Source organism: Octopus bimaculoides, chromosome 6 (genome assembly GCF_046866305.1).
Source record: "Octopus bimaculoides isolate indiv1 chromosome 6, ASM4686630v1, whole genome shotgun sequence".
Classification (NCBI taxonomy): Eukaryota; Metazoa; Mollusca; class Cephalopoda; order Octopoda; family Octopodidae; genus Octopus; species Octopus bimaculoides.
The window spans coordinates 37,953,210-37,975,497 of record NC_142933.1 but is presented as its reverse complement, the minus strand read 5'-3'; the positions used below and the strand labels follow the sequence as shown (position 1 = coordinate 37,975,497).

The 22,288-nt window shown below is 36.6% G+C and overlaps 2 protein-coding genes across 2 annotated transcripts in view; one reads left to right on the top strand and one right to left on the bottom strand.

Annotated features, from left to right (window-relative positions):
• Positions 1 to 19,778, bottom strand: part of LOC106870700 (WD repeat domain phosphoinositide-interacting protein 4) — a 32,910-nt gene extending 13,132 nt beyond the window's left edge. The window contains exons 1-7 of the mRNA XM_014916868.3: positions 19,634 to 19,778; positions 18,645 to 18,810; positions 11,305 to 11,379; positions 5,907 to 5,981; positions 4,224 to 4,328; positions 2,988 to 3,084; positions 260 to 354 (exon numbers count right to left, since the gene is read on the bottom strand). Coding sequence (XP_014772354.1) covers positions 260 to 354; positions 2,988 to 3,084; positions 4,224 to 4,328; positions 5,907 to 5,981; positions 11,305 to 11,350 — 418 coding nt within the window. The 5' untranslated portion in view covers positions 11,351 to 11,379; positions 18,645 to 18,810; positions 19,634 to 19,778. The remainder of the gene's footprint in view (positions 1 to 259; positions 355 to 2,987; positions 3,085 to 4,223; positions 4,329 to 5,906; positions 5,982 to 11,304; positions 11,380 to 18,644; positions 18,811 to 19,633) is intronic.
• The window catches only part of LOC106870699 (pre-mRNA-splicing factor RBM22), a 17,376-nt gene continuing 14,101 nt past the window's right edge, over positions 19,014 to 22,288 (top strand). Inside the window, exons 1-2 of the mRNA XM_014916867.3 lie at positions 19,014 to 19,080; positions 22,287 to 22,288. The exon at positions 22,287 to 22,288 is cut by the window's right edge and continues 52 nt beyond it. Of these exons, the coding sequence (XP_014772353.1) occupies positions 19,027 to 19,080; positions 22,287 to 22,288 (56 nt within the window). The 5' untranslated portion in view covers positions 19,014 to 19,026. The remainder of the gene's footprint in view (positions 19,081 to 22,286) is intronic.

Below are 22,288 nucleotides of genomic sequence, written 5' to 3'. Positions count from 1 at the left end.
TTGGATAACTCTACAAATCCATATGTTTTAGAGAACAGTTGTAATGGATGTATCAAAGTTGAATTACATTTCTAAATATAAATTAGTCAGTTGTCAAGTAGGAAACTAAAATTGATTTGAGTTGTGTAATGTGCCTAACAGTTTAACAAAATGCTGGTTGTATAGTAACTGAAGTACTTAACCATTGATCTATCACATCAATATAGAAGTGTGATCTATCAATGGGTAACATGTAAGAGGTGATAAACGAATATGTTACCTTTGAAGTTATCTCGTGTTCGGAATGAGTACAAATGTGTGGAGTTATTGGGGAAAGAAAACACATGGATTTCATTTCGCAGCACACAGAACAGTCTGAAAAAAATAGAAAAAGTAATACTGATGGTGATGATAGTCCATGTTTTGTACAGAAGTAGTCATAATTGAATGGACTCCAGTACGGCACTGGTATGTATTGCCTCTCCAATGGGATGAAAGACATAATCAGTCAGGTTTCCAAGGGAACAGCATTTTCAATGTAATGGAATGTAAATTGCTTTACTAAGACTGAGTCATCATAGCCAAGTTCTCCTCAGAAGTTTCAAATCTCAAGAGGAACCAAAGAAATTCTGCCAATTAAACATGAACTGCAGCACGGAAAGTCTTTTGGGGTCAACCACATAGCAACAACAAAGTCAGTTCTGGTCGGATTTGATCCAACAGGCTAATGACTATGGGTCAACTAGTTAACTAGAGTGGGGTGGTTGAGTGTGACTTAAAGATATTGATAAATGCAGTGGACTGACTATATGTTCTCACTAACAAAACTCCACAACTCTGTTTTAATCCCTTGCTGGAGGAATTTCATTTCACTGCTATTGTATCTGAGAAAGGCATGAATGTCACAACTCTTGATCTTCCCTTTCTTTGAACACATTAAGTGTTAATTTTCAATGGTCAAGTAAACGACCCCCCCATCACCACAATTCTGTAAAAGTGCCTGTGCAGCATCATGTAAAAGCACCCAGCACATTTTGTAAAGTGGTTGGCATTAGGAAGTGCATCCAGCTGTAGAAACTATACCAAATCAGACTGGAGATACAAAGACACTTGGGTTTGTTTTGACACTCATTACAAAGTTTGGCTTCACTTCATTTTATTTACAATGTTAATGCATTTAGGCAAGGTATGAATATCACAAATTCCTTATTTCCTCACGGTGGTGCACCAGCATGACCGCAGCCACTTGGCTGAAACACATAAATAAATAAATAAATACAAATACAGAATTATTGTGTTCAGTCAAACAATCACAAACTGGAAATGGCCTGTCATGATGAGGAGAGAAGTTATAACATATTGTGATTGTTGTTGTTTAGCCCAAGGTCAGCCTTAATCCAGCTGACCAGTGGCCAAAACTGTCCCACTTATGACCATCTCATCTTATTTTGAGACATGTACATCAACGATTACATTATTCAATATATCCTGTCTTTGTTAAGATTGAAGGGTGTGATTCAAGGAAGATATGACTGCTATTTCTAGTAGACAAATGAATACACAAAGGCTTCTATTTCTTAGCCCTGGAAACTCCTGATTCTTGATCCATAACCACCTAGTCAGTCAATACATTCCAGTCACAGTAAAAAAATTCTAACATTTTAGGCAGGAATCTTATGACGAAGGCATATGAATGTAGTGGTAGTTGCTGAAAAGGTAAGTCACTGTGGTGATATGGACATGTGATGGTATGGACATATGAGGATAGTGAATGACAACTACAGTAGAGGTAGGTGGTGATGGTAATGGATGGCAGCTACAGGAGAAGTGATGGTGGTGATATGGATGTATAGTGGATAGTGAATGGTATTTAGAGTGGAGTTAGGTGACCGTAATGGTAGTACATGATAGCTACAGTAGAGGTAGGTGACTTGCAATGATGTTTTTATGTTGGGATTTATGAGTGATTAGCTAAAGAAGCTCACTTCACAACTACATAGGGTAAAAGACCTCCTTCAGTCATGAATGACCATGAGATGCACCTAGAAAGTTCCCCTCTGAGGCAAAGGTCCGGGCAAGGTTGTTTATGGAAGACCAGCAGTCATCCATGCATATCAGCCTCCCCTCTCCATGCCATCGATGTTTTCCAAGGGAAAAGCAAAGGCCAATACAGCTTGGTACCAGTGATGTTGCAACTCATTTCTGCAGCTGAGTGAGCTGGAGCAACATGAAATAAAGTGTCTTGCTCAAGAACACAACACGCAGCCCAGCCTGGGAATCAAACTCACTACCACATGATTGTGAGCCCAACGCTCTAACCACTGACCCATGCACCTTCCAACTACATAACACCAGTTTTAATTCTACTCCTTGGACAAGTGACTTCTGCCACAGACTTGGGTTGACTAAAGCCTAGTGAGTGAAGTTTGTTAAATGGAAGCTATATGAAAGTTCATTGGGGCCATATCCAAACTCCCTCTCTCAGCTGAAAGGTCTTTACCTTGCAAGTGCTGGTGCAATGTAAAATGCACTCATGTTGGTGCCACTTAAAAGCACATGTGCTGGTAGCACGCTCTGTAAAGTGGGTAGCATTAGGGAGGGCACTCAACTGTAGAAACCGTGTCAAAACAGATAATTGGAGCCTCAGCAGTTCTCCAACTGGCCAGCTCCTATCAAACTGTCCAACCCATACCCAAATAGAAAATGGACATTAAACAATGATGATGATGATGAGTGGCAGACTAAGTCTATCTTCTAGTTTAATACAACTACTTGACTGTTCAGTGTATTTAATGAAATCCACCATGTTGCAATTATTCAGGCCAGGTCCCCAATTTGAAAATAACTTCTCTTCTTTCACTTGTCTTGAAGACCCTAAAAAGGGTTATGAGTGTTGTCCTGATCCCTACTGACTAAGTCATGCAAAAAGGAAAAAGTTTAGGAGAGAGAGATAAAAACCTCAATATCATCAAATGTTAGAAGAATGAGAAGAAAGTAAAAGGCCTCACTTGTTTCTCTTCATGCGTATATTCATGACAGGTTGTGAGAAAATATATTCAAGGGCAAACTTCCTTTCCGACTTTTGACTCTCATCCCGGATCAACACTGAAGAAAAGTGAAACAGAAGACAAAGGATAAACTTACAAAAAATACTTACAGTAAACATACGTCTTGTGTAACAGAGGAACTGAGATCAATCCCTGCCAATAGTATCTCTCAACGACATATTGTGAGCAGGGTTTGATTTTGATTAGATTTTGGTAATAATTTCATATTTGTTTTGGTCTTTGTATAAACTAATGTGGGTTGGATAGGTCAGTAAATTTATACAATTGATGAAAGTGACACCTTATCACAAAAAAAACAAAAAAAAACAACTAAACATTGACCATGCAGATCAACAGGTTTTGCAGAGGTGTAAACAAGATGAAGGCAACAGATATCTAGAGTGAGAACACAGCCAGATATTTGACAGGCAGTCTATGTGTGTTGTAAGTCAGTTCATGTAGAGCACGCTGAGGTTACAACAACAACAAACAATACAGCAATAAATTTACCACACACACACATATGGTGGACTCTTCTGTCATAAATGATAGACAAGGGTTCTGCAAATTCTTGTTGAACAACTTATACAGATGATTTATTCATAGTGCTCAAATGTTTGTGCTGCACATCAGCTCACTCTCTCCATCAAATCTACATTGCCTGTACAGATGCATGACATGTCACACATCAAATTGCAGAGTAACATGAAATGAAATGTTTTTCTCAAGAACACAACATAAAATTCTTCATTTCTTGCTCATAGGCGTAGGTGTGGTAAGAAGCTTGCTTTCCAACCACATGGTTCCAGGTTCAGTCCTACTATGTGACACCGTGGGCAAGTGTCTTCTGCTATAGACTCAGGCTGACCAAAGCCTTGTGAGTGGATGCGGTAGACAGAAACTGAAAGAAGCCTGTCATATATATAATGTGTATGTTTGTGTGTCTGCGTTAGTTCCCCACCATCACTTGACAACCGATGTTGGTGTGTTTACGTCCCCATAACTTAGCAATTCGACAAAAGAGAACGATAGAATAAGTACTAGGTTGAGAAAGAATAAGTCCTGGGGTTGATTAGTTTGCCTAAAAGCAGTGCTCCAGCATGACCACAGTCAAATGACTGAAACAAGTAAAAGAATAAAAGAATACAAACACACATACAGGCATACAAACAGAACTTCTAAGAAAGCATTTATTACCAGTATTGTCAGCAAACTTTGGACAACTTCCACCTCCCACAATTCCAATAAGGTTGGTACGGAACAACATTTCAGCATGAGAAATGCTACCAATATTTTCTTTTCCTGAAATACAAAAGAAATTTGACAAAGTATTAGAAATATTGGACCATCATTATTATTATTACTGAGTGAGAGAGCAGTGAATGCCATCAAAGTGACACTGGGGTACAAATATACAAAGCCCAATATACTCATCATGCGTACCTGATAAGGGTACACCAGGCACATGCATCACAACCATGTGTGTGCAACATGGTGATTTCATATCAAGACAAACAGTGCATGACCTTGCAGGTGGGGCCCAGTTAGAATTTTCTTGAGGCCCATTCTGCATGATGAACAAATCACACTTTTTTCCAGAGATGAATTATTCTAACCCCAAAGAATTCCTCTCAACACATGGCTATGATGCTCCCCAACTACTGCTTATGATCAGAGATGCACATATCACCAGCCACTAAGGAACATGTTCAACTGGTTAAGGCCAAGCAACTGACAAGTAAATCTGTGGTATTGAGCAGAATATTTGCTGTAGTCTATCTTTTATACCAAGACTGAACATGTACATGATAACACTTCCAATCAGTTAAGATCAAAAGCCATGAAAGTCACTGCCTGGTAAATATTATTATTATTATTACTAAGAATGGTGCTCAGTAAAACCATCAGGGTGCTAGACAAAATATCTTACTCCATTTGTTCTAAGTTCAAATACTATCAAGGTCAATTTTGCCATTCATCCTTTCGGGGATCAATAAAATAAGAATCAGGCAAGCACTGGAGTTTATGTCACCAACATATCCAGTCTCCCTAACATTTTTGGCCTTGTGCCAACATTTGAAACCATTATCATCATCACCATCATCATTAGCAAAAGTGGTGAACTGACAAAACTCTACATTATGATTTCAAATCCTGCAATGATCAGCTTTACTTTCATCCGTCGAGAGTCAGTAAAATAAAGTACCAGACTGGGAACAATAGAATCAACAAAGCTCCTTGCTCCAAATCTGAGGCCTTGACGCTCATGCTATTATTATAATGCCCTTGTTAGAAACAATCATTATTAGTTTTGGTTACCAAATCCACTCACAAGACTTTGGTTGACATGGGGCTATAGTAGAAGATCCTTGCTCAAGGTGCTATACAGTGGGACTGAACCCAGAACCATGTGGTTGGGAAGCAAGCTTCTTCCTACACAGCCATACCTGTACTTTGCATGTGCATACATATCCATGTCTGTAAGTTCACATGTATCCTTGTTCATGTGTGCAAGTGTTTCTAAGATTATGTATACACATGTATCTGTGTTTGTGAGTACACACGAATCTATGTTCACATGTATATATGTATCTGCATGCATGTGTATGTCTTGTATTTTGTGTACACATGTATCTATAATTGATAAATAGTCTACCTGATTTTGGCCTCTAACACCTACTCAACAATCATATCATTGAAATCTTGAAGCTAGAAGATAATGGCTAATTAATTCAAAACAGTGTGAATAAATAACCATTACATCCCACAGAGTAATCTGAATGCGAATGAGATAATAGAAAAAGAGAGACTAACACTTAAAGAGGTGGGGAGTATGATAGTTAATTGAAGCCAATAGAATGAAGCAACTTTGCTACTTACCGACATTTAACTTTTCTGTGAGTGGTTCTATGTTGAAGAGACGTAAGCCAGTATCTGAAGCACAGCTGAAACATCCTGGAATAATGGTAAAATAGATGGAAGTAAATAAACTGGGTAAGACTAACAATCAAGTCATTGTAAGAGTTCTAGAAAAATGACAAGAAGAAAATACCCAGAGATGTGAGCAGTTTGAAAACTTAGTCACAAAGCAGATGATAACATACTTCATGTAACAGGCTAAGAAATTTTAATTAATTGAAACCTTACCCATAGTCATTCATGTATGTTATCAAATAACCCAATATTTTACAGTTCAGTCCAAGATTTTAGTTATGATAAAACTGTGCCAATCTGATGAGTTTTAATAAATCTGAAACATGCATGGGATTGTAATTTGACTACTAAGGACAGATATACTATGTTCCATATTCAATTAACTTTAATTAAAATTTCAGGGTTGCCCTTCTGCCAAGAGTTAATCATTTAGATAATTACTGTGAACAAAGTACCCCACCTACAGTTCACATTGTAAAGCGGTTGGCTAATGAACAACAGAAAGTGTAGGATTGTGTGATCCCTCTGGTTCTATCTCACAGAGGACTATTTATTCTTTCTAGCATTATCGTCTTGTAAAAATGCACCCTGTAAAGTGGTTGGCAATAGGAAGGGCATCCAACCACAAAAACCAAGCCAAATGACATGCATGAGTAGCAGTAGGAGCTGTGGTTCCCAATGAGAAGTAACTCAACTGTAACGATCCGTCCAATCTATTCTAACACAGAAAGTTGAATAAAATGATAATAATGATGATGATTTACACTCATCATTGAAGGTATAATTTTAATTAAGTAAAACATCTTGGGCTACTTCATTAAGTACACTGGCATCTATTTAACAATCAACATTCACTGAAGTATTTGTTACTGCCAAGTCCAGCTGAATAGCATAAGTAGTGATGTTTAATTGGTAGACTGAACTACAGAGATGTGGTGGAAAGGGTGACTTGATGTAACCTTTTAGCATTTAAACTGGCCATATCTGGCCCAAATATTTTGCTTGTTTTTATATTCAGACTGGCCAGATATGGCCTCACATATCTACCCTACAAAGTTCTTCTGTAGAAACCAAGCCAAAACAGACTATGGAACTTGGTGTGGGGCCTGGCCTTGCCAGCTCCTGTCAAACTGTCCAACCCATGCCAGCATGGAAAACAGACATATATGATGATGGTGATGACATGATTGAAATTGCAAAGCTATGTGTTAATGCATGATTAATTCAAAACAATGTGACTAAATAAATATTACATTTAAAAAAGTAATCTGAATGCTAAAGGGTTAAACAACTATGACATTGGTACAGAACAGAAAACTTTCATTAGCATATAATAGGAAACTGTGATACAGTGTGATTAGAGCAAATGAGTCAAGTAGAATTAAGTGTTCTGCCTGAGCCTGCATCATGATTGAACTTATAACCTCATAACCTTTGACTCATTGCTAAAGGTTACAAATGGATTAGAACTACTCTTGTAGTTTTAATCCACTTGAACATTTAAATTATTTCAGAACAACAAAAGTCAATTTTACTTAAATTAATGATGACATTATATTTTAAAATAGCAGGTCAGCTATTTTGGGATAGTTTATAGTTAGTATACCCAAAGTATACTTAATTATAAGGTTAACATATATATATTTCTGAACTTGGAGATAAAGTCTACTGGCAGTGATTCTACTCAGCAGAAAATAGAACCATGTTTAACCCATTAACTGCCAAATTTCTTTTATTCATATTTTTTGGCTTTACCAGGAGTCTTAGAAGTTGAAATAATATATAGTATTTAAATTTTCTTCATTGTGTGAATTATTTTGGAAATTATGATAAATTTTTTGAAAAGCCCCAAATGGGGATCACTGAAAAAAAGGAATATTTATCCTTATCTATTCAATTGCAATAATAAACATGTTAGTTTTTTTGAAACTAGAGTATCAAATGCAAATGTGTATGAAATATCAAGGAATGATATAAATGGGAAATGCAAAAAAAAAAAAAAAAGTTTTCAAAACAGTCGATATTTTTGTAGTTCAAAAATTGCGATTTTTGACATAAAATGTCCTCTAGAATTAGCCAGAGCTAATAATGACAAACTTTAACTACTAAATATTATTAAACACACTTCTGCAAATGCAATGTATATAAGCAATTCACTTTAAATACAATGAACAACTGGCAGTGAGACTGTTTATAGCAGATCCCTAAATGGGGCTCATGGCAGGCAATGGGTTAAGAGATATAAAAAGAATAAGATCATTCTTTGGTAGAATTATATATATATATGAGTTGGTATCAAAAAGTTCCTGTCCATGACAAAATCACAGACTACAACATACGTGATCACAATAACACAAATTTCACAACTTGCGAAGCAAACAGCAATGTTACTAAGCACACTGCCTCATGAAGGTCACCACTAGCTCTCAATGCACACACAACTGTGTGCTGCCTGGCCAGCTCCTGTCAAACTGTCCAACCCATGCCAGCATGGAAGGCAGATTTTAAATGATAATGGTGATATATATATATATATATATATATATATATATATATATATATATATATATATATATATATATATACACACATATACATATATATATAAAACACACATTATCATCATCATTTAACGTCCACTGTCACTGCACATATATATAAACACACACACACATATACATATATAATAATAGTAATCTGCTTTTATTCAAAGCTCGACCACTTCCTGTGAGATATGCTCTTTCTGTACATAAGCATGTTTGTGGCTTTTGAGTTCTGATTGCTGCTTGAAATCTGCATTACAAAGAAATATGCCTCACCTCAAGTGGTATGATAATGTTTGTCTGGTTTGATTCGTGGCTATTTTTAAACCAGTATGGGACTTACTTGCTTTACAACAAATATAGTATGTGAGCTTGTCTGCTAGCATGAACTATGTGTATATATGTACATATACATACAGCAGTCTTCTACCTTATCAGTTCCTGTGGGACAGTCCAACCCATGCAAGCATGGAAAATGGCCATTAAATAATCATGATGTTCTTCAGTAATAAAGGCCTCTTTGTAACAAAGGCAGAATGTATGATGCCTGTGTATGGACAGCTATACTACATGGCAGCAAAACATGGGCTCTGACCACAGAGGACATGTGAAGGCTTGAAAGAAATGAAGCCAACATGCTATGTGGATGTACAATATCAGTGTGCATGTATAACAAAACAAATATTTAAAGAGAAAAATTGGGTATAAGAAGCATCAGATGTAGTGTGCAGGAGAGAAGACTGTACTTGTACGGTCATGTGATGTGTATGGATGACAACAGCTGCATAAAGAAGTGCCAATCTCTAATAGAGGAGGAAACGTTTTGAAGAGGTAGACCCAGAAAGATGTGGAATGAAGTAGTGGAAAATGATCTCCAGATGTTGAGCCTTACAGAGATGACAAGCAACCAAGACAACTTGCAAGTTGCTGTGCTCAAGAAGACATGTCAAGCTAAGTAAAATCAAGGCCATACAGGCACGTCCTTTAAAGCCCCCCCCCCCCCAACCTATCTTCTCAATACCCCTTCCCCCAGCCCACGATCCCCATCTGCTGTATATCCCTCCACTCTCCCTCATGTGTCTAACCATAGACACTCTCCATGCTCACGCATATCTACCATAGCCCATACTCCTGCACCTCCAGTGTCTCTCACCAACGTTTGCTATAGTCACTTCTTCCTATCTCTAAACATAATTCTTCACACTCACCTCTACCCCCTCTGTACCACTTATATTCACCCCCGCTGAAACTTGTGGGTATGTCCTGATACATCACCACCACCACCATCTATTTCTCTCTCTCTCTCTCACTAACTCCGACTGTCTCTATCTTTCTATCAAATTCTTTTCTCTTTTCCCCCTTTTTTCTTTTCCAGTGAGGGTAGCCAAGAATCTCCTCTATAGTAAGACACCGATCTCTATCCCCCTATTATATTTTGACCTCTCAGCTGGCACAAAGCCACCTCCTTCAGTACAACTTCCTCTCCTAGCTGAGGCGTCTTCACCTGGCAAGTTACTTGCCAACCCTAATGGTACAGTACACTCTGTAAAGTGGTTGGTGTTAGAAAAGTCATCCAGCAATAGAAATCATGCCAAAGCAGACAATGGAGTCTGGAGCAGTTCTCTGGCTTTCCATCTCCCGTGAAACCACCCAACCTCTGCCAGCATGGAAAATAGATGTTAATTAAAGATTATGGCGATAATATAAACATGGAAATTTTAGTTGTGGCTGATGGCAGTGCCACCTGACTGGCTTTCGTACTGGTGGCACGTAATAAGCACCATTCATGCGTGGGTCATTGCCAGCGCAGCCTGATTGGCTCCCCATGCCAGTGACATGTAAAAAGCACCATCCGAATGTGGTTGATGCCAGTCCCCACTCTCCTGCCCCGACTGGTTTCTCTGCTGGTAGCACGTAAAAAGCACCCACTGCACTCTCCGAGTGGTTGGTATTAGGAAGGGCATCCAGCTGTAGAAACATTGCCAGATCAGATTGGAGCCTGGTGCAGCCTCATGGCTTGCTAGTCCCCAGCAAAACCATCCAACCCAGGCCAGCATAGAAAACGAGCTTAAACAATGATGATGAAAATGATGATATACACACACACATATACATGTACATATATATAAATACAAACATGTACATATATAATCATGATTTAATGTCCCCATTCCATGCTAGCATGGGTTGAATGGTTTGATAGGATTCAATGGATCCAACAACTGCATTGTACTCCACTTTGGCATGGTTTCTACAGCACCCTAATGCCTACCACTTTACAGCAGGTGAATTTTTCATGCGATCAACACTAAATCTCTCTCTCATATATATATATATATACTTTTTTAAGAAAGTATATTCTTTTGTCAGACATCTGCGATTGAGACATGATCACAACTGTCCGATGAATGGGAACATGAAACTCCGAGGCACAGTTTTTGTGAGGTTTTTGCCGATTTAATAAAAAAGCATATTACTCTACCTTCATTGTTTGAGTACTATTTTGTCCACCTTGTTATGTATTTATTGTGAAATAAATTTATAATTTAGTGTGAAATCTCCATACAAAAATTTCCCCTTTCACAGTTTTAGCTTTGCCCCATAAGTTACACCCCCAGATTTTTCAGTTAAAATCAAGTATAAAAAAAAGCAGCTTATACATGAGTAAATATAGTAATTATGGATATAAAATTACAGATTACAACGGTATCTGACAAGTTTTCTTTTTGTCTTCAATAGAAAACTGAAGAGAAAGAACTAATTATAAAGAAAACCCCTCCAAAAAAACAAACAATAATTACCGTGGTCTTGATTAAACCTCAAATTATTGATAACTGGTTTAGACATCCTGCTGTTTTAAAACTGAATGATGAATTCTGAAAGGAAATGATAATGAGATAATTTTAATTAAACATCAAGGACACTCACACAAACAAACAAAATGAAAACATGCTGGATGGAAATGGATTAAATTGGAGGTGGAGGGTATCCTTTCTAACTGTAGGTAAAAATAAATTTGGGAAGAAGTTGCAAGATTAGTTCTGAGAATCTGAGACAACAGAGGAGAAAGATTAAAGACAGATGTGTTATACAATCCTTACTAACATAGTGATGATGATTTATATTCAAAGAAAAGCAACATTTTCAATAACCCCCTACAAGTCGTTATATGGCAGATATCAAGAGACATTAAAGTGAAGTTAAAATGATGTCACCTGGAATTTATTTTTCAGTTTAACATCTACATAATCCTTTCTACTATAGGCACAGGGCCTGAAATTCAGGGGTGGGAGATAGTTGATTACATCAACTCCAGTACTCAACTGATACTTAATTTATGGACCCTGAAAAAGATGAAAGGCAGAATATGAACTCAGAACATAGCAATGGCAAAATACCACTACGCATTTCACCCACTTGCCGCCTTTTTAACATCTACATAATGTCATATATAGCACAGTTTGTTGTTGGAGCATTTGTCATGACACTTCAATGTCTTCATCCATCAACCACAAAAAAGTAAAGCGGACTAGAGCCTCTTTTCTGTTAGTCAAGAAACAAGAGTAAGTAGAGCTGTGAAGTACCTTGTTCCGAACCACAAAACTCTGACTTCAATTTTGAATTATTCAACATATTTTTTTTTTTATTAACTCTTTGTCTGTCCAAAGCATTTTTGTAAGGCTTATCCTAAACATCCATCCTTGTTTTCAGACTTTTAACAAACTCTTGTTTCATACATTCTGAGTAATGTATGAAAGCTTTCTTTTCATAAGTTCCAAGTGATTGAAAAAAAACTGGGAATGTGTATCATATATGATGCAGGGATGCTGGGAAAGTATGTTCTGTGTTATCAGATGTGATACACAGGCAAAGGGTTAGGAAGGTAGGGAGTAGTTTCAAAGTGATTTGTCTGCTAATTCTAGCAAATCAAGCAACTCTATAGAGCCTCCTTTGCTGGCTCTTTTCATTTCCTAGATATAGCTACTGCATCATTACTCCAGTCTTTATCTCACTAACTGAGAAACCTGTCACCAAAACAACAATATTCATATTAAATCCATACTGTAGCACTGCAGCTCATACAATTCATCAGTGCATGTTGGGATGTGAACTATGGTTGCCTGTTAGGTGGTGACATGTGTAACTGGAATAGATTTATTGACTACACTTACTCAGCCGACTACTTGCACGCCAGGGGCTACTTGAGCAGAGCAGATCAGGTTTATACAATAACAATATTTCTTCTACCAGCAAAGCCAGAAAACATCAAATATAACCAGATGTGACAATCAACAAAACAAAGCAACACAGACATATAACATACACAGAAGACAAAATTATTTGAAGTTAGATGTAATGCATCCATAAACTACACAGAAAACATAGAAAAAAAAAAAAAAAATTTCCTAGAACAATCACAGATTCCAACAACATTTGACTAACAGAAGGAAACAGCAACAATGGTGTACAAATCATATCATAGCCATCACTAATGAGTATGAGTTGATAGCATGTACCATATTTTCACTAGTTTTAGCAGCTTGTGTACTGTCAGAAGATATAGGCATCCTCTCAGCACCTGCAACATTCACTTGGTGGAATGTCAAGGATATCACAGCTGAAGAGAGAGAAACCTGCACCAGCACCTGGTTGGTACTCAATTTCAGTTGATTAGATCAGAACAACATGAAATAAGTGCCTTGTTCAAGGACACCACGTCACACTGCTGCTCCAGGAATCAAACCCAAGACCATATGATCATGAGCCCAATACCCTTTACATTCAGATGTAATTACATTATTGTGAATTACTCATGCATTGTCTTGTAGCTTTGAAATTTCAACGATGGGATTCTTTACTTTAGGAATGGCACTGTAGGGTAGATATAAGAAGCCAAATCTGGAAGAATATTTGGGCCGGATATGGGTGGTTTAAACAGTAAAGTATTAGCCACCAGGCCATGTAGGTACCCCTATACCACTGGGAGAGAGAGAGAGAGAGAGAAAGAGAAAGAGAGGGAGAGGGAGAGGGAGAGAGAGAGAGAGAGAGAGAGAGAGAGAGAGAGAGAGAGAGAGAGAGTGTGTGTGTGTGTGTGCTTGTTTGTTTGTATCTGATACTGACAACCAAATCTGTAAATAATGGTCAGTTCTGTCCAGAACGGAGAAAGTAGTAGATATAAGGATATGATGATAGTCTGTAAACACTGAAACACTTCATATGGCCAGACAGCACCTTCACTATCTCACCTTTCAATAAGAATGGTTTTAAATTTTGGTGCAGGAGCAGCAGCTTTTGAGGGGAGGGGTTTAGTTGAATAGATCAATCATAGCACTTGATTGGTACTTTATCTTATTGACCATGAAAGTATGAAAGGCAAAGCTGACCTCAGCAGAATTTGAACTCAGAATGTAAAGACAGATAAGATGCTGGTAGGCACTAATGGCTCTGCTAGTTAAATGCTTTCACCTTTTAATAATAATGACACCATAATATCACTAACATCAACATCATTATTAGTTATGCCAAACTAACAAGGAGCATCTATATAATATCTCAGTCTACTAGAAATAGCAGTTATCTTTAATAAGGGCATTTTGGATAATAAAATTGGTGTACTCTATTCACCGTAAAAAGATTGGATGGTGGCTGGAATAGCTTCGATCAAAAGAAAATAAGTTTGATCAGAGCCAGTGGCGGATCATGTACAGTAAGGAAATAATTTGAAATTCTGAGCATGTTCATAACTTGGGAAATAGCAATGTCTGAAGATATAGGTTTCTTTAAACATAGTTACAAACTGTCAATAACCCGTTGAAAGTTTAGTGACAGGGTAGTGAGAACATTCAATGCAAACAGACATTCACTATGATTTCCAAGAAACAAAATTGGAGAGGCTGAAAAAAAGATTAAAAACGAATGTTGCTGGAAAAATATGCTAAAATTATATACATGGAAGAATTCATAAAAATCTTGATCCAAACTTTGGAATGCAAGAAAGTACTGTCAGATCTTATGATTGTCTTCCTTCAAACCGACGCAGGAATCTAGACAACGATAGTTTGGCATTTAAAGGTCACTGATTATACAACTGTCTCCTAATGAGGGTTATATATTTCTGTCCAATATACTAGATCAGCCACCTACAAAAGGTTACAACCAAAACAGAGTAGCTTCCACCTCAGTGGTTGGTCAACTGAATAGAGATGTCACATTTACTGAAAAACTTAACAAACACATTCAACCCTGAATATACACAAAGATCACAAAAGACATGGATAATTCGCTGTTATGGAGGTGCTCTAGCATAGCCGTAGTCATGATGTCTAAACTATTCTCTCTTCCAATACATATATATATATACTATATGCCACCAGCCACTTGAGTTTGATAAGTCACCTATACAGTTAAGTGCTTTATAGGTACGAAACCAATGGTCACTCTCTGACCAGCCATAACAAACAACCTTCTAAATATAAGTGTGTGTGTGTGTATGCACATGCTCCATTGAAGTTGATAAGCCAATTTCCAGATATTCTTTTAACACACACCAACAATCCTACATACTTCCTTAATTATTCTAGGATTAAACTATTTGCTTGATGAAGTCTAATAAGGCCGGAACGTATCCAGATTTGTCATATAACTAAATACCACATCCACCCCCCGGCTCCCACGCATTTCATATTTAATTTTAAATTATACTTCGAAGTTGTCTCCCTTTACCTTCTCCCTCTTTTTAAATAATTAATTTAGAAAATCATTGTTTTCATTAACAGTACAATCCTAAAGGTTTAAAACTATTTGTGTATAACACTAAGCACATTATAACTCTCTTTACTATATTAACAAATATTTACACTGTGTTTTTGACAGAAACCTATATGGAGCCAGTATGTAGGAGCTCGGTCTGCTAAGACTGGCAGTCATAAATATAACAATTGATCAGTGCTCCGCAACCAGTATACCGCGGCACAAAGGTGTGACGATGTTAGGTGTGCCGCAGTGTAACGTGAATATAATTTTTTCCCCATACTTTTAGTTATCTTTTTAGTTTAGGTGTGCCGCCGAATTTTAAAAAGAATATAAGTGAAAAAAAGGTTACGGAACACAGCACTCGATAATACATCGCTAAGATGCAGCTGGATCAAAATATAAGTTGGGGGTCAAACAACATCGTAGGAAGGCATTAAAAAATAATGGTCACTACCCTTCCTCCACCGATAAAATCTCTGAAACATCAACCAATATTGTCTCTACTTTAACAGTGGATCCTGTGACTCGACACCTGATTCCCAACTTCATTTCTGATTTGTCTTTCCAATCTTTTACAGGTAGATAAAATAGATGTGTAGTTCTACCTCAGTCATGATCAAGCAGGTCTATGAACCAAAGCAGTCCAGTACTGACCATGTATGTGGGTTAACATAGACAAATACTTCGTTTCCAAGACTATAGGAGTGTGTGGGGAGGATGACTTAAGAAAGATTTGGTTCATGTTTCTAGCGACTACGTAAAGTAAGGAAGATATATTGTTTCTAATGGATCCAACGATCACAGAATGGCCTACTCATTCACTCGTGCTAAAATAGTATCAATAACAAACTAGGTTTGATCCTATTGATTATAAATCACCAAAGACGGGTCCTCAATCCAGGACCCACCTATTATAACAGATTTCCTTGTCCCACAGTATTTACAACGGTAAATCTAGACTACTTTGCACCCAGTACACAAGTCCTCTCACATTTATTATTATTATTATTATTTTTTTTTTTTTACATAAGCAGTCACTCTATTTAGGATTTAATGTTTGTTAAGTAGTTATAATAATAATAATACTGACAAATAATACTAATTAACTAGAAATTTTAATTCCGATGATTGCGTAAAATAGCTGGTTCCGTATGTAGTTAAGCTGTCGATGATTATAGAGGGGAAAAAACATAAGAAATAAATTAGATTAAATATGCAGATTATAATATGTGATTCACAAGACAAAGAACTGGTTATGTGATTTAGCCCTAGTCCAGACACGATCCAGCAGACCTATAATCAGAGACATTCCAGCCGTGATCAATCCGTCTTTAGGGTATGTCTAGGACGATATCAGCCAATGCGTGCATTGTTTTGAAGATAGTATAATGTGATTTGGGGGCGCTTTAGTTGCTACAACTAGTAGGCAGCGCTATCACGTAGAGGCTCCCTTGTTTTCCCATGTTTACTGGTTTATTTACAGATAATGACTCAGCAGACGAGTCTGTGTGCGCGCGTGTGTGAGAGGCGAGTTTACGACTACGTGTTACATAACGGGGTACATAGGATAAATAAATGATTGCTGACAAAAAAATAAACTTTAACACGTGATTGTGCATATCTATCTGAGGTCCCTAAGACATTGCTTTTAATAAATTAAATATATTCTGCAATCCAAATGTATTGAGTTCCTCCTTGGATTATGGATTCCCTAATTATGCGATTGCATGTATGTGACTCACACACACACTGTGTGTGCGTGTGTACACAAGTTTGGATCAGAGCGATGAAAAGTACTCGATTCGTGGTAGCAGTGGGGACTGCGAAATATACGCAAGAGCAAAGTTATTCACCAGAAGTAAAAAAAAAGTTGGGAGTGAGAGAGCATTATTATTTTATTATTGTGCCAAAATTTGAAACGATTCAATTATTATTATTACGTAAATCGTAGTAGGTGGCTTGACCACTGGTCACTACGTCGTAGCTATTCCGAACCAACGAGCGAGCCTCTGCGTAGTAACTCAATATGCAGGAAATAACAGTCAAATCTCCTTCAGACCACACCCTAGTCTTAAGAACAGAATGTATACGGTGAATAAATGGGCGATCTTTGTTTTCAGGAAGAAATATGCAACTAAGACCAAAGGTCATAGATAGATATAGCCTTAGATACACTATATGTCTTGAAAAAATAAATTTTAAAAATAGGAAGACAAAGACAGGGCGGTCACAACTGGAACGTCTTTATAAGTATGCTCAGTGAGTGAGATCTCGCTTTGTTTATTATTGTTTGGAATGACATTTCTACCATCGACACTAAAATATTGTAAATAAGCTTGGAAATGTCGATCTAATCTTCATATAAACTTTTTAACCTAAGCCCGAATACTACACACACACACAGACAGACAGATAGACCAGTCAGATGAGGTTGTTAAAATATTCGTGAAATAAACCTGGTGTGTTTTATTCCTGTATCACTGCTACATACTAAATACGTTTGTGTTGATCAGTTTCTTATTGTTACGGATTTAATCTGCAGTCTGGGGTTTGCTCATTAGCAAACGTTTGTCTTATTTAGAGTGAAAAGTATTCAATACACATAGATGGGTGTATATTTTATTAAAATTCCAACCGTTTATCTAGCTTCTATTAAAAAGATATATACGCTATATTACCTGAGTATTTATTCCACCCTTCTGTAAACAGATAGGTTCGTTGATACACGCAAGCGTTTTCAACATGTGTGTATGTATATGTATGTATAAATATAGCCTTTCTATCTATCTATCTATATCTATAATTTATATATATATACATATGTATATATATATATATATATATATATATATATAATCTATCTATGGCATAACCCTGTAGTTATGCCTCTATGGCATAACTACAGGGTTTTACCTCCCAGACTTTGGGAGGAACTATCTATCTCTCTCTCTATATATATATAATCATCTATCTATCTATCTATACATACATACATACATATATGACACAGCACCATTATGTATCTTAAATAAAGAATCGCATCTACAAATTTATATACGACTAGTTTGTATATACACGAGACGAATGAATTAGTCTATATCTATTGTTTATGAAAACAAATTTTTTTTCCTCGCACTCTCTACTCTGTGTGTGCGTTTGTAGATATATGTGTGTGTCTGTGCGTGCAAATTTGCACACACACGCACGTGTATACAAACACAGAGACAATGTAGACAAGGAACTATATGTAAATATACATATTTGTGAAAGATTGTCTATTTGTCTACATTTATAAAAAATATAGCAAATCTATATAAAAAACATTTGCGAATGTATTGAGAGTGTGATGGGTTTGGATGAAACTGCAATAGAAAATAGATGTAGTTACCTTCATGGGTATCACAGATAGTTGTAGATGTTTAGTGAAAAAGTCCTAGAGACTGCTACATGTTCTGTTTAGTAAACATCAAGTGACCTACAACAATTAGAGTGCTTCACCCGGATATAGAACCACAGAAACAGGTCAGGTTGTCTCTAAAAGCACAACATTTCCGCTGAAATATATAATATAGTTATGATATTGAATCTAATTTCAATTTTACATATTAATAAATGTTTTACAATTATAACCAAAATATTCTAATTTGAAAAAAATTGTTAATTTTATATAAATACTTGATATTTATATTATTTATTAATTATAGTAATTTTCCGTTTCGTATTGCATTACATTTTGTAATCACCTTTGTTTGTGTAGAGTGAACAGCAATATGGCTACTTCCAAGAGTGCCAACACTTACAACAGACAAAACTGGGAAGATTCGGTGAGATTATTTACATTTTGTAAATTTTTTAAAATTTATAAATACGATGCATTTCTGCGAAAATATTTAATTAATCTGAAACAAATCTGCTTCTCTCTTGTTAAGTATGTCGACAATAAACGTATAAAAGTTAGGGCTATACTCCACGCATCACTTCAAATTTTCTCACAGATTGGCTCACAACTCTAATTATTAAGTAGAGATAGAAACAGATTGTGGGATAATATTAATTACAGAGATATGACCGATTTATTTGTGGTCGATGCCGATCACTATTATAAGAGTCGAATATTCACAGCTAGATCTGCAGGGATAGAACATGGATCCGTTTTCCCTTAACCATACATTGGGAATCTGCTGAGTCCTGAAGAATTGCATATATCTACCGCAAATTTGCTTTGCCACTCTGATATAACTATATGTTGCAAGTCTGGTACTTTTATAGGTAACGATGTGTATCCCTGTTGATCTTGCAGATTAATTGTGGCACTTTACCAAAACACGTTGAGGTCTTCAGCATAACAAAGAACGCAGTGTTAAAACTTGGAGTTACCAGTATTGTAGAGCCAGTCGGCTTTGATCGCAGTGATAAGTACAGATCTGCAGGAATGATATGATTGCTTTGGAAACAAGGAAAGTGTTTGATCTGAGATGCAACAACCATAAAGACTCTTACTTGGTATCACGTGGTTGAATGTGCAACACACCCGCACTTTTGCATGCGGTAGGAAGGAAATCTAAACAATACTGTAATCTATTTGGACAGTATACATTTCAACTAGTGACAGCTGAAACTAGTGATTGTTTTGGGACCCTCTATTTCCAATATTGTTTTAGATTTGGATTTGAAGTTGTCAAATTTGCTGAGCGAATACTTTAGGCCGCATGTCTCTAACTAAATTTCGATTGCAATCATCGGCAAGCGTGGTTTCTTGCACAGCTAACCAAACATATTTAATTTGCAAGGAATTAATGTCTAATATATTTCAAAAAATTCCTGAATGTGTTGTTTTCATGGCTCTATGCCAGCAAAATTCTTGTAGATAAATTAGAAATATAGTACCTGATACACATGTTTGGTTTGATATTTTTCTTTGACTCTGTTTCATGTGCAATCTGTAGCATTTGATGTATTGTTGGGATCAGCAAAAATGCACACTGGCCTACCATTGTGTAGGACACTTTATGGAGATTGCCAAATAGTCTAAGACTTTCTTTCACTTTGTGATTTTAAACCAAAAGAGTACCTAATTTATAAGTTATGTGCTATAAATCAAAACAATACAAAAAAACTTCCAAACTATTGTTCAGTCACCCTAACCTTAACCTGACTGGATTGCAGTAGCAGCCAAATTTCTCTCAAATCTCTTTAAAAAAAAGGACTCAGTGGATAAATGTAGTCCAATATACTTTGAGGTTTGAAATCGAGATGAGCTATTCACCATAGGAATGCTATAGATTATAAATCTAATCCATTGGGATTGAGTTGGAGTTAAGCATCAGCTCCCTCATTTCTATACAATAGATATTTAACAAATCGGCAAAATTAAACTTAAAGGTTTTTTTTTTTGGCATTATTACTGGTGAGCTGAAGGCTTGAAAAAATAAGTACCAGTTGAACACTGGGGTCAATTTAATCGACTTAGTCCTTCCTTCGAACCTGCTGACCTTGTGTAAAAATTTGAAACTGTTATTGGTGGCAAGATAGCAGAATTATTAGCATGCTGGACAAAATGCTTAGCGACATTTCATCCATCTTCATGTTCTGAGTTCAAATTCCGCCAAGGTTGACTTTGCATTTCATCTTTTTGGGGTTAATAAAATAAGTACCAGTTGAGCAGTGGGGTTGATATCCTCAACTTACACCTCTCCTTAAATTGTTGGCTTTGTGCCAAAATTTGAAACTACTATTACTGGCGAGAAGTAGAATCAGTAGCATGCTGGAAAAAAAATACTTAGTAGTATTTCTTCCAGATCTTTATACTTTGAATTCAAATTCTACCAAGGTCGACTTTGCCTTTCATCCTTTTGTGGGTTGATGAAACAGTCAGTTACTGGGATCGATGTAATCAACTTGCCCCTCATCTCAAAATTGTTGGCCTTGTACAAAAATTTGAAACCATTATTACTGGATTAGTAAAAACAATAGCTTGTTAATCAAAATATCCTACAGAAATTAATAAAACTCTTATGTTCTGAGTTTAAATCCTGCCAGGTTAACTTTTGCTATTTGTCCTTCAGGGACAATACAATAACGTACTAATTAGGAATTGATCAACTATAACATCCCCAAAATTGTGATATTATGTTAGAAATCAATATAGAATAGCTCACAGCATATACATATGAAGGTGCATGGCTTAGTGGTTAGGGTGCTACACCAATGCTCTAGCAATCATGATTTCAATTCCTAGACCGAGTGGTACATTGTGTTCTTGAACAAAACACTTCACCTCACATTGCTCTGCGGTCACATCAACACCTGACATGTGGTACACTGTGCACCTGTTCAGACAATGTCGATTTGATGGAGAGAGTGAGCTAATGTGTGGCACAAACATTTGATCACTATAAACAAATCATTTGTGCAGGTCGTTCGGCAAAAGCTGAATGCTCATACTTTGTCTCTAATAGGAGAGTCCATCATCATCATGTATACGTTTGCTTGTACCTATATATATATATATATATATATATATATATATATATATATGAGCCTGTGCTGGTGGCATGTAAAAAGTACCCACTACACTCTCGGAGTGGTTGGCATTAGGAAGGGCATCCAGTTGTAGAAACTTTGCCACATCAGATTGGAGCCTGGTGTGGCCTCCTGGGTTGCCAGTCATCAGTCAAACCATCCTACCCATGCCAGTATGGAAAGTGGACGTTAAATGATGATGATGAAAGAAGTCTGCTGTGTGTGTGTATATGTATGTGTGTGTCTTTGTTTACTTTTCTTGGCATTGTGCAATAGTTGTAAATGAGTTTTGTACAAGCATTGTCATTTATTTCCCGTCTTCTATGAACACATATGTCTGGCTATGGGAAGGTATTACCTTGCTTGGAAACAGGTAATCAAAGATAATTTGACTTAAATAAAATTTTTTTCATCAATTCATGTAGATTAAAGAAAATTTTTATTGACACTAAATTTTGAATATGATGATCATTTTCATATAAAGATATTCTTTTTTTTTTTTTTTTAGGA